Source organism: Solanum lycopersicum, chromosome 8, assembly GCF_036512215.1.
Source record: "Solanum lycopersicum chromosome 8, SLM_r2.1".
Taxonomy (NCBI): Eukaryota; Viridiplantae; Streptophyta; class Magnoliopsida; order Solanales; family Solanaceae; genus Solanum; species Solanum lycopersicum.
Window position 1 is genome coordinate 853,077 of NC_090807.1, and position 13,286 is coordinate 866,362.

The following is a 13,286-nucleotide window of genomic DNA, read 5'->3' on the forward strand; positions in this document are numbered from 1 at the left end:
GGAGAAATGAAAAAAAATATTATTTTTTTTAATGTAATATATGTCTTTTAATTTGTTACGCTTTTAACTTTGAGAAAATACACATCTAAATTTATATAGAATTAAATAAAATGTCATACAATCAATCACGTCTAAAACTTGATGATTTGAGACATTTACATTTGAAAGTGTAGCCTCGTGACAACTAGAATTTTTAACCAAACTAAGTCATTATATAAAACAATTTACTAAAGTAATATATTTTTCTAAAATTTTACAAAACTAGTATAAACGTATTTCATGGTAACGTTTTAGGGTATATTTTATTTTTTAAAAATCAATAGCATTAGGTTGATATACGTCACTGTAAGTAACGTTTTACTTTCAAAACGTTATTTACAGTAACGTTTAAAACGTTACTGTGCGTAACGTTTTAGGAGTAAAACGTTACCGTGAGTAACGTATATCAATTTGACGCCATCAACTTTTAAAAAATAAAATATATCCTAAAACATTATTGTGGAATACGTTTATACTAGTTTTGTAAAATTTTAGAAAAACATATTATTTTGTTGAATAACTTTATATAAATGACTTAGTTTGGTTAAAACCTCCGAAAACTAAACATTATAAGTTTTGTATGATTTTTACCTTCACATATGTTTGTATTTCAATCATACAAATTATTTTCAAAAATAAAAGAAAATAGACTCAAAATATAAGATTTGCAACCCAAGTTAAATTCCAAAACATAAGTTCCGTAAGTAGGATAATATAGCAAAAATTATACTCTATCGGCTCAAATTTAATCGTTTTGGTCCCCTCAACCAACTACAATAGCCGCAGTTTACATAAATGGCAAAATCTCAAAAATGCTATAAATAGCAAGGCTCAAAATCTGTGTACCGCAGTTGGATTATTCAGCTCAGAGTCAGAGGAGTTCAATCACAGCCATGTCCAATTCAAGAGGAGGAGCAAAATCAGCTCATTATTCTCGTCGCAACTCCAATCAAAATTGGGTAATCAAATCGTCCTCTTTGAATTCAGGTGAAAAAGATGAAGCTTTGCCTGTACACGAACTCACCTCGCTGTTTGTTCGGGAAGATCGAAATCCAATATATCCAAAAGGGTCACAAATATCCTCTTTGACTTCAGGGGAAACTGTAGAGGTTTCGTCTCTAACGAAAAAAGTACAAGAAAGTACTATCTCGGAGTTAAATCAAAAATCCCATCGGAATCGTAGGAATTCCAAAAGGGTATCCCGAAATAGTCGTGCTTATGGTGTAAATGGTAACTTCGAGAAGAAATCAGAAGATGAAGAAAGTTCTAGAGAGGCGGTGGAAGATAAGTTAAGTGGTGACAAGGAGGAAAAGGGTGTAGAAAAAGTTGAGGGTTCTAGTATTGATGATGTTTGGAAAAGGCTGGATGAGCTGCAATTCGGTGCTGAGGAGCCAGAATTATCGACTGAGCAGCTTAGAATCAATGATCAAGCACAAGAGGATGAGGTAAAGCCTATTAGCTTGGATTGAATGTGCTCCATTTGATATACTCTGTCGGTTCACTTTTACTTGTCGCGTTTTGCTATTTGAAAGTATGATTCTTTCCATTCTCAGACTGTTCCGATATTTGACACGATTTTAAGCTTATGCTGCTTGAATTTAAATTCGGAGTATTATTCAAAATCTGAACTTTGGCTGACATAAAGTTTCAACATTAAATAAGTTACTTCGAATGGAATCTTAGCCTGCCTCTCTTATGTGATATTAAATAAAGTTTCAACATTAAATAAGTTACTTAATTTGCAATCATTCATAATTAAGTATCACTACTAAAACATAAGCCTAATGAGCATTTAAGCTCCGTGTCACGTCAAATTGGATGGGTTTGAGCTTCAAGGTTTTTAGTTATAAACTCATTGTACTTTGAAATAGTGGGTTCAGATTTGATGTTTGTTGAAAGTTTGTGTTTTTTCACATATATATCTGAACATTGTTAAAAATATTGGGTCTATTGAATCCGCAACCCAAAGGTTGAACCCCAGGTAGGTATTTTTTGGTATAGGTTAAGGGTGCCAATGCACTAAGTGTAGTCTCTGGTGTGATAATGTTATAATTGAGTCATTATTTGATTCGAATGAGTGGGGATATCCTTAAAAATGCAATATGCATCAGTTTGTCCTGGTTTCTTATGGTTGTTCTAGTTAAGAACAAATAGTTGAATGATCGTGTACGAGCGCAAATTTGTGTCATTTTCTTTTTCATTAATATTAATTCAAATATTCGTAGCAATATGGTTAATGTTAGTATTTTCTTGGTGTTTTGAGTTTGCAATACTGTGATATACTGAGATGGTTATTTTTCAATTTCTTCCTATTTCATCTCTCTTTCTGTTTATTGATTTATGTAAAGTACTTTTTGACATTGTACATGGTTCTTTGCAGTTACTAGCACTGGAATCAATTTTTGGTGACAGTGTCTTCGTTCTTGATAGACGAAATGGTCTACGATCTTTTCAGGTTCTGTAGTGCCTTGATAAACTATGCTTTACTCTGGAAAATTCAAACCTCATTTCATGTTGTTCTTGCAGATTCATGTACATATTGAAGTTCCTGGTGAGCTGACGGTGTCTGTAAATCTGAATTCCTCTGGTGCTCATGGAATACCAGATGATAGTTCTCCTGAGTTCTCATACTCCCTCAAAGTTGAGCATCTACCGCCCATTGTTTTAACGTGTTTATTACCTAAATCATATCCAAGCCACCTTGCTCCTCTCTTTACAATCTCTGTCCAGTGGTTGAATTCAGCAAACATTTCATCTCTTTGCTCCATGCTTGATTCAATATGGAAGGAACAATTAGGTCAAGAGGTTTTATACCAGTGGGTGGAGTGGTTGCATGCCTCTTCTCTTTCTCATTTGCAGTTTGATCAAGAAATAAAGTTAGGTTTTGGTGCTGAGCGTGATATTGGAGATAGGGGTGCAATTTCAGGAACTGTCTCACCAGAGGTTGATATCCCCTCACTCAAGAGCTATGACGAGGAACAGCGCCATGAGAATTTTCGTAGAAACATTCATCAATGCTGCATCTGTTTCAATGAACTTCCTGGTACTTTGGAGTCTCATGCTTTATTTTGTTTACAATAGTATTTTGTACAAATATGTTGGATGATTCTACTATACCTGGAACTTAGAAACTAAACTTAAACAACTTAATTTAATTTATGACAATATATTAGTTTCTCCGATTTTATGGTATCTTTTGTTTGTTGGCCGCTATTACTTTATATATTGATGCCAAAGAATCAGTAACCAGTTCAGATTTCAGACTCTCCCTCATTTTTTTGGATATTTGTGGTCGATTCATATGCTTATATTTGGTACTCGTTACCATTATCTACTTGGTTATAATATGTGGGGAAAAAAATTAGAAGGACGGGCTCTTGTTATCTCTGCTCATTTTTTGCCATTTTGGCGAAATTGTTTTAACCTTTATATGTTAATAGCTGAAATCTAACCGACAACCATAGTAATTTTTAATATGGAAATAGTGTAAGAAAATTATTTAAAAATTCTATTAAATTTTAAGCTTCTCTTCTCTTACAATCACTAACTACACTACTAATCACCCCCTTAGTTGGTGATTACTTAGATAATATCTCAGATGGAGATGGACGGACACTTAACGGTGGACTATTTTCACAAAAGTCACTCAACTGTGGACACTTTTCTCAGAAAATCACTCAGTCTATTTGATTGATTCTTTCATTGAAATTTTCTTACCTGGATTCTAGTTAATTCAATTCATTACAAATTGTCACTTCAATATGGAAAAAAAAAAAAGAAGTTTCTGTAGCAGTGATCGAACAAAGTATTTATTTTTTAATGTTTTAATTGTGAAAATCTGATTTGTCATCTTGGAGGGAAATAACATAAATTTTGTGTTTTGGCTTTTAATTTGAACATATAGTGTGTCACCTCAATGAAATAACATATATTGTTATATAGGTGAAGTTTTACTCAAGTCCTTAACATGGACTTCCTTGGTTGTTATTTGAAACTCTTTTTCTTCATTATGAGTTTATGTAATATAATTTTCAGTACGTGCTAATTGTCATAAACTATAACTTGTTTTTACCTTTCAAGTCTTAGCAGTATTGAATAATAAGAAAGGAAAGGTTTCTGTTACTATTGATCAATTAAAATTGCCTTAGACACAAACAACTTATAGTGCATTTATTATACCTCTTGAGAGTATTTTAGCCAATGGATCAGGAATGTTCCCTTTAGATCTTACATAAATAACTGCTGATAGTTCTTCATATGTAGTTGTTTTATGTCTCATGCCTCAAGCAATATGTCTAGATTTTCATTATATATCTTGCTAAATGCCTTGGATGTAATTGCGTTTTTAGGATGAAAAGTTGTGAACTATTATCCTTGTTAGAGAGACTAATTCTCTTAAATTCCTTAAGACTGTTGGGGAAAAATAGATTTTTGGGAAACAGAAAATATGTTGGCTTTGATAAAGTGATCTTTGTCCTTATTTGCTGCATGGGTTTGTGGCAGAATTCCTTCAGTATTTTATGAAGCGAAATGAAACTTAAGTCCAGGAAAATTTAATTTTCCTCCGAACACGGTGTTAATATTCTGGGAGGAAGAAGAGAAGTAAATCATTAGACAAATCTGATTTTGTGTATATTTAGGTGACCCAAAAAAGGCTTTTCTAATACCTTTATGTATCTGTTGAGATAGTTATTCATAATAGACACTCCTCCTAATAGACACTTCAGAAGTCATCGTAAAATTTAACTTGCTTTCTCTTCTCTTTTGATCACTAACTATATAACATTTCTGTGGTTTATCCATATTCTTACAACCAGGCTTTCTAAATAGGATCTATGGTGTTCCACGTGTGGACGCTATCAGAAATCAGATATCCAATAACCTGTCAAGCGGTAATGGTTGCTGAAGCTTTTTCTTTTTCTTTTTTAAATCAGGTATGGAGTTTGTGAGGTTGCCGTGTCAGCACTTTTTTTGCTGGAATTGCATGAAAACTTACTCCGATATGCATGTCAAGGAAGGTACAATTACCAAGCTTTTGTGCCCCGAGGCAAAATGTGGAGGTATGATTCCTCCAGGTTTGCTAAAGCGGTTACTTGGTGAAGTGGAGTTTGAGCGCTGGGAATCAATGATGTTACAGAAAACATTAGAATCAATGAAGGATGTATGCTACTGCCCAAGATGTGAAACAGTATGCATCGAGGATGAAGATCAGCATGCCCAATGTGCAAAATGCTTCTTTAGTTTTTGTACACTGTGCAAGGAGAAGCGTCATGTCGGAGTTATGTGCATGACACCACAAATGAAGCTTCTTATTTTGCAGGTATTAGTTTTATCATAATTTCAATATATTCTCCTGTATCTTCTTTTTTCCTCCTCTTCTTGGGTTGGTTTCATTGTACAACATCGTTGCCATTAAGTGTTAAAGACTTTTTTGTCTACTTGGGGCTAGCTTTCTTATATGAGGCTGTTTGCACTTCAAGACTATAGCTACTTAACTTGTCTATTAGAAGGCACTTTGTTGTTTAAATTCTTATTCTTGTGATTTTTGTCTATTGTATCAGGAGCGACAGAGTTCATCTCAATTGAAAGATAGCCAAAGACAGCGTGAGAAAGAAATGATTAATGACATTCTCAGCATGCGGGAAATTCATCGTTCTGCGAAGCAATGCCCTTCCTGTAAGATGGCTATCTCGCGAACTGAGGGCTGCAATAAAATGGCGTGTGATAACTGCGGAGCATACTTTTGCTATCGTTGTAATCAGGCGATTGATGGATATGATCACTTCAGGTTGGTATAGGTTGCTTCACATATGGGCTCAGTTTATGACCTTGGGATTTTGTTTTGTATATTTTCTTGAGGAACATTTTTCTTGTTGAAGGGATGGGAAATGTGAGCTCTTCCCACCAGAAGCAATTCAGATGTGGGAAGAGAGGATTAATGCTCGCCAAGTTATCGGTCAGATTCAAGCTCAAATGCTTCCTAATCGTGCTCACCCATGCCCTAATTGTCGCCAAATGAACGTAAAGGTAAGATAGGTGCTCAGTGTCCTTTTCTAGAAAGCATCGTAGCACATTTGTTTGATATTTGAAGTTGCAATGTTCATGGAGAATGAGTAACAGCTCATTCACACAATGACGAGGGCATTTAGTAAAATAAACTTCCCGAGTAAATAAGCCTATATTCTAGATCATTCCAAATGGCTTCATGTAGTTTCGGGGTGTACTGTTGTGGTTGTTCCCTCTCTTTTCAGTCTAGTGACTTCATACCTATGCTCTCACATTCGGCTCCATAGAAGCAACGATCAGAGTCATCTTATCTTAACTACTCTCTAGAAGACTGAACATAGAGTTTATGCTATGAATCATAATTTTATCGACATCAACTATCCTTCCTTTACCATATTGATTCGTGTAGAAGTGGGGAACCTTGTCATCATCTACTTTAGTTTCAAGTCTTTTCCAGCCTCTGAACTGATGTAAAATCTAACAGAAGCAGCGGGTTCAGTGAAATTCACAGCTTCCGACCCGAACACTATGTATGTATGTGAAAAAAAAGTTAAATATACACATCAGGACCTATATGTTGGACTTAGAACCACGACGTAGAAATCCTGAATCCACCAATGCTTTTAACAGTTCTATCCTCTTCTTTCTGTGCAGTACTGTAGCTAATTTGTTGTCCTTTTTCTTTGTTCTCATGGTCACAGGCTGGTAATAACAATCACATATTCTGCTGGGCATGTCAGAATCACTACTGTTACCTTTGTGGAAAGACGGTGAAGCGAAGCTCCCAGCATTATGGACCTAAGGGCTGCAAACAACACACTGCTGATGGATAGTTGAAAAAAGAAACATTCCAATTTAACGGATCGATCTTTCTACCTGCAATGTCATTGATCCGTGTATCTTTTCCTCTGATATATGGCATTTTCACAGCAGCTCTAAGTGCATATAGTAGCGGAATTTTCATTCAGCCAAAGAGTGAGGCATAGTAAGGGCGATATCGGCATAACAAGCAGATTTTTTTACTTTACATTCTTTTCAAAGTTAAATGAGTGGAACTGTGAAATACAACAGAAATGAATAATCTACCATTTGTTTTGAATATATGGAGCATTGTTTATTTGCTATTTGAGCAATGGAGCTTTCTTGATGGTTGATATTGCTTACTACCATCTTATGCTTCAACTTATTTTTTTTGTTTTTTCATGCGATGTTTGGTTTCTACCTGGGGTCTGATTAAATTCAGACGTTTGTGCCTAGATACAGCGGAAGTGTAACTTCATGATTGAGAGGACTGATTTGATAGCGTATAGTAAATAGTTGAGGACCATCATAAGCAAGAGTCCTCACAATCACATAGGTACTGGCTCATGATGACTCCCAATCATGTAGCAAACTTGTAGAACAACACTTGTGTAGAAAATGCATTATTATGCACGTACGTCGCTCTCCTCCACCTGCTTCCAATACTTCTCCCGAGTTTCTCGGTCCATTACGCTATTCCCGACATACATATCATGATCAGAACCATACTCTTCTTCTTTCATATCGCTATTCGCACTACTCTCCTCTTCGAATTTGCGCTTCCCTTGATGAGCATCATTTTCAGCCATTACAATCGATCGGAGTTAGCCCCCCTAATTTTGCGATTCCCTTTTTAGCAGAGTTTATAAGGTGCGTGTGACATATATATAAATTTCGGGTCTTGAGCGTGAGAACTCGAGACCTCAAGCAGTATTACTATTACACGATTCATATGATAACAATAGTATATTCATAAAGTGGGGTATTAAAAGCATTCCCATATTAAATATAGTAAGTTATTTTTTATCGGCAAAAATAGAAAATAAAAAGAAAGTAATAAAAAATCAAGGATGACATAAAAATAAATAAATTATATTTATTATCATGTGGGAGTTTCTTTGGACAAAAAAGGATAAACTGATAGTTAATCCAAATATCAAGCTGGCAAGATTCATCATAAGGCCTATAAACTTTGTCGATAAATGATTTTGTTTGTTATATTATGGTTGATTATTTCCCCACCATAATACTATTTCAAATTTATAGTTTTTCTTGAACGATCAATTACATTGTTGTGAATGAAGTTAAAACTATTTCATAATCTTGATATTAGACGGTTGGATCTATTTCAAAAAATATTATTACGAAAAGTGTTTTTCAGCACTTCAGAGAAATGAAAATAACTAAGATTGAGCTTAAAAAATAATGGCTCTCGAGGAAGAAAGAAAGAAAAAAACTACTCATAATAAAACAAAATATATTATACAAATCAAACAAGAATTATTAGTTGTGAATTATACAAATGTGGTAAATTATACAACTCGAAGTCAACCCACCTAGTTAATGGTTAATTTTAGTCGCAAGTGATAATTATAGTAAACTATAACTATGATGAGTAATTAAATAGTATAAGTTTACTTTAACTGTGTAATTTTCTCATCACTCTCTACTTAAACAAACTATATCCCACTTTAATCTGTAATTCCACCCAAAGGGTAATGATTACTGTAAAAGAATTAATTAAATGTCAACTAGTTCCCTAATAATACTAGTTGTAATTGTACACTGTAAAAGATGTAAATATATTTAGCTGATTAGTTAGTTAGTTAGAATGTGTCAGTAAGCTAGTTGGAGAAGGTTATTCATAGCATGTGCTTATATACAAGGCAATGTATGTAGCATTGGATCATTATTCAATAAATCAGTTTTTCTTTTCTTCCTCATTACTTCTATGTTCCTCTCAACCATACTCTTCAATAAAGTTTTTAACTCTTTTAATTCATCTTCTTAATATGGTATCAGAGCAATACGAGCTTGGATTCGAACAATTCTTACACACATAGTGAAGATTTTCATTTTTTTTTAGCCAATTGTATTTTTCTTTTGTTCGATTTCATGGATGTTCAAGGAGTTGCTTCAGAAACTCAATCAGGAATTTCCATGTCTGTTCCTACTTTTGATCATCTTCATCCTCTGTATCTGTATTCATTAGATTAACCTGGATCATTGAATGTTGTGATCTTACTCACTGAAAGTGATAACTATACCTTATGGAGTAAGACTATGGAGTTAGCTTTGCTTGGGAAGAATAAGGTTGGATTTATCAATGGAACAGTGAAGAAGACACAATTCACAGGGGATTTGACTCGACTTTGGGATCGCTGTAATGCAATAGTTGTTTCGTGGATACTGTGCAATGTAAGTAAAGATCTTCACAGTGGAGTTCTTTATTGTTCAGATTCACACTTGATTTGGGAAGATATTACGGAGAGGTTTAATAAGGTAAATAGCTCTCGTATTTTTCAGTTGCATAAGGAAATTTTTACTCTTATTCAAGGTGTTTCGTCTGTATCATTGTATTACTCTAGACTGAAGGATTTGTGGGATCAGTATGATTATATAATGCCTCCTCCTGCTTGTACATGTTCTATGTCTAAGGATTTTTTTGAGCAATCACAACATCAGAGAATGTTGCAATTTCTTATGGGACTTAACAAAAATTATAGTTAGGCTAGAAGTCAAATCTTGTTGATGCCACAACTTCCTAACATCAATCAAGCTTATGCTATGGTTAATCAAGATGAAAGTCAAAGAATGGTAGCCGGATCAAATAGAATGATGCCTGATATGGTTCCTACTGCAAAGTTTACTTCTAAATCTGGTCCTTGCAATCATTAACCTAGAAGATCTTATAATCCTAATGTTTTTTGCGATTTCTGCAATATAAAAGGTCACATGAGGACTGATTGTAACAAGCTACTGAAATGTGATTTTTGTCACAAAACTGGTCATCTTAAGTGCAACTGTTATATACTGATTGGATATCCAGCTGATTACAAAGGTAAAAAGATACAGTTGTTGTTGGGAATTCTACTTATGATACAGGGCATTTATCTCAACAGTATCAATCTGATAAACAAGAGTCAACTCAATCATCTCATGATCAGATGCAATTTACATATCCTCAGATACAGTCATCATATCATAATCAAAGGCAAATGCAATTTCCATATCCTCCTCCTCCACAACATTGTATATCTCAGCAGCATCTGCCTATGCCTTTATTCACTCCATTGCAACACCAGAAACTACTCAAAATGCTTAATCAAACTAAACTTGATGACATAAGTGGCACTGCTAATATGACAGGTAATTCTTTGCCTTCAGCTGCTTCCTTGAAGTGGATTGTAGACACTGGTGCATCCCATCATATGGTCAAAGACCTTACATGTTTATATAATTCAGTTTTGATAGAGAATGCAAGTCAAGTTCAGTTGTCAACTGGCACTTCTACTAAAGTTTCACATATTGGAGATTGTCACATATGAGGAGGTGATTTTCCTAGAAGAGTGTTATGTGTACCAGCTTTTAAGTTCAATCTTATGTCAGTTTCTCAAGTGACAAAAGATTTGAATTGTTATGTCACATTTTTTCAAAAATATTGTGTTTTTCAGGACCTAGGATCTGGGAAGGTGAGGGTGATTGGTGAAGAGGAAGATGGACTTTACACTTTCTACTCTCAGCATGGTCAGTATGGTCACAAGATATCACAATCACACCAATGCATGACAACCATTCAGGGTACTGAGGTCAATGCAAATATTTGGCATCAAAGGCTGGGACATTTGAGTGTCATCAGAAAGATTTCAGCATTTCACAAGTTTGGTAACAAGTTTACTTTACATAAGTGTGATGTTTGTCCTCTTGCTAGGCAGACAAGATTACCTTTTCCACACAGTACTAGTAGTTCTACTTGTATTTTTCAGCTTCTACATATGGATGTTTGGGGTCCTTATAGAGTTGAAACATATGATGGTATGAGATATTTTTTGACTATTGTTGACGACTATTCTAGATGGACTTGGACTTTCTATATGAGACTTAAATCTGATGTTGTTAGTTTGTTGAAACAATTTATTGTTAAAATAGAAACTCAATTTGATAAAAGGATCAAAAGGATAAGATCTGATAATGGTACCGAGTTTTCTAATACCAACTGTCATGATTTATTCAAACTTCATGACATTATTCATGAGAGTTCTTGTCCATACACACCTCAACAAAATGGGGTAGTGGAAAGGAGACAGACATATTCTAGAAACTGTAAGGGCTATCAAATTTCAAGCTGGTTTTCCTGATAAATTTTGGGGTTTATGTATTCATGCTGCTACTCATGTATTAAACAGAATTCCTTCTATAACATTAGGAAATGTATCATCTTTTGATAAAATATATGGAAAATCTCCTCCTTTAGATCACATGAGAGTTATTGGATGCTTGTGTTTTTCCATCAATCTCACGACACATGATAAGTTCAGCCCAAGGGAAATAAGAGTTGTTTTGATGGGGTATGGTACAACTCAAAAAGGGTACAAGCTGTGTGATTTGGAAAACAAAAAATTCTTCATCAGCAAAGATGTGGTATTTTTGAAAACAATTTTTCCTTTTCATGACAACACTCCTCAACAAACACAACAACTGAACTCACCAGACATATTTGCTTATGATGTGTTAGTTGCAGACTCTACATCTTCAGTTACCTGTCAAGACAATGAGTGTATACCTTCTTCTCAGAATTGTGAGAATTGTGAAATCAGTTCATCTGATAATTCACTTCCATGTGACACTCCTTTATCACTTGTGAGGAAATTAAGCAAAAGTTCTAGACCTCCTGTTTGGCACAAAGATTATGTAATCAAAGCTGGTTCCAAGAAGTGTAACTATTCTCTTGCCTCAGTTTTAGACTATAAAGGATTATCACCTGCATACCAGAGTTTTGTCTTTAAATTTTCTGTTGAAACTGAACCATCAAACTATTCAGAGGCAGTACAAGATCCTAGATGGGTAGATGCTATGAACAATGAGATCAAGGTACTCGAAGACAATAAGACATGGGAATTGGTGACCTTGCCCAAGAGTAAAATGTTCATAGGGTGTAAGTGGGTGTACAAGATCAAATATAATGCAGATGGAAGTGTGGAGAGGTTCAAGGCTAGACTGGTTGCTAAGGGGTACAATCAAAAGAAAGGTTTTGATTACCAAGAGACTTTCTCCCCGATGGTGAAAATGGCAACTGTGAGGTCTGTAGTTTCTATTGTAGCTGCAAATCATTGGACATTACATCAGATGAATGTATATAATGATTTTTTACGAGGAGATTTGTATGAAGAAGTATATATGACACCCCTTGATGGTCTTAATAGAAAAGTTGCCAGTGATCAAGCATGTAGATTGTTGGAATCCCTCTATGGTCTTAAACAAGCTTCAAGACAGTGGAACATTAAACTCACCATTACCTTGATTGATTCTGGCTTCGTAAAGAGCAATAGAGACTATTCTTTGTTTACTAAGAGGAAGGAAAATAAATTGGTGGTTGTATTGGTTTATGTAGATGATTTATTGATAACAGGAAGTGATTCCAATATGATTCATGAAACTAAGACAGCATTGCATCATGCATTCAAGATTAAAGATCTAGGGGAACTAAGGTACTTCCTTGGGTTGAAGTTTGCTAGAAGTGAAACTGGATACTCATACATCAAAGGAAGTACACTTTGGAGTTATTAGCTGATATAGGGCTATCAGGTGCTAAACCAGTGTCAACACCTAGGGAACTGAATCTAAAACTCACCTCCACAGAGTTTGATGATCACATAAATCCTACACATATTGATACACTCCTCGAGGATCCTACAAGTTATCAAAGGTTGATTGGAAGGCTATTGTACCTCACAATCACTAGACCAGACATATCATTTGCAGTTCAGTGTCTAAGTCGATTTATGCATGCACCAAAAGCTTCACATATGGATTCAGCACTCAGATTGGTCAGATATTTGAAGACAGAACCAGGCTTAGAATTTCTAATGTCATCTACTAGAGGAAATAATTTACAGGTGTTTTGTGATGCTGATTGGGGTTCATGTATCAACAGCAGAAGGTCAATCACTGGATACTTAATCAAATATGGCGAATCTCTTGTCTCATGGAAGTTGAAAAAGCAGGTTACACTCTCCAGAAGTTCAGTTGAGGCTGAGTACAGAGCCATGGCCTCAAGCCCTCAACTGTTGCAGAGGTTGTTTGGACTGTTGGTTTGTTCCAAGAATTAGGGGTTGTCACTTTTCTACCAGTACCTGTTTATTCAGATAGTACTTCAGCATTACAAATTGCAACCAATCCTGTGTTTCACGAAAGAACAAAACACATAGATATTGACTGCC

The 13,286-nt window shown here is 35.0% G+C and overlaps 1 protein-coding gene across 1 annotated transcript; it reads left to right on the plus strand.

The window, feature by feature from the left end:
- The first annotated feature begins 55 nt into the window (after window positions 1–55).
- On the plus strand, window positions 56–7,178 carry LOC101263135 (uncharacterized). Its single transcript, XM_004244350.5, has 7 exons — window positions 56–1,484; window positions 2,420–2,494; window positions 2,566–3,082; window positions 4,974–5,359; window positions 5,601–5,827; window positions 5,919–6,066; window positions 6,747–7,178. The coding sequence occupies exons 1-7, from the start codon at window positions 933–935 to the stop codon at window positions 6,876–6,878; spliced, it is 2,037 nt and encodes a 678-aa protein (XP_004244398.1). The 5' UTR covers window positions 56–932; the 3' UTR covers window positions 6,879–7,178.
- Window positions 7,179–13,286: the final 6,108 nt, after the last annotated feature.

Bases quoted from the DNA above. Each gene is read 5' to 3' on its own strand.
- LOC101263135 (XM_004244350.5), top strand. From the start codon at position 933: ATGTCCAATTCAAGAGGAGGAGCAAAATCAGCTCATTATTCTCGTCGC. The intron at 2,495-2,565 runs GTTCTGTAGTGC...TTGTTCTTGCAG, and splicing joins ATGGTCTACGATCTTTTCAG to ATTCATGTACATATTGAAGT. The intron at 6,067-6,746 runs GTAAGATAGGTG...TCATGGTCACAG, and splicing joins GTCGCCAAATGAACGTAAAG to GCTGGTAATAACAATCACAT.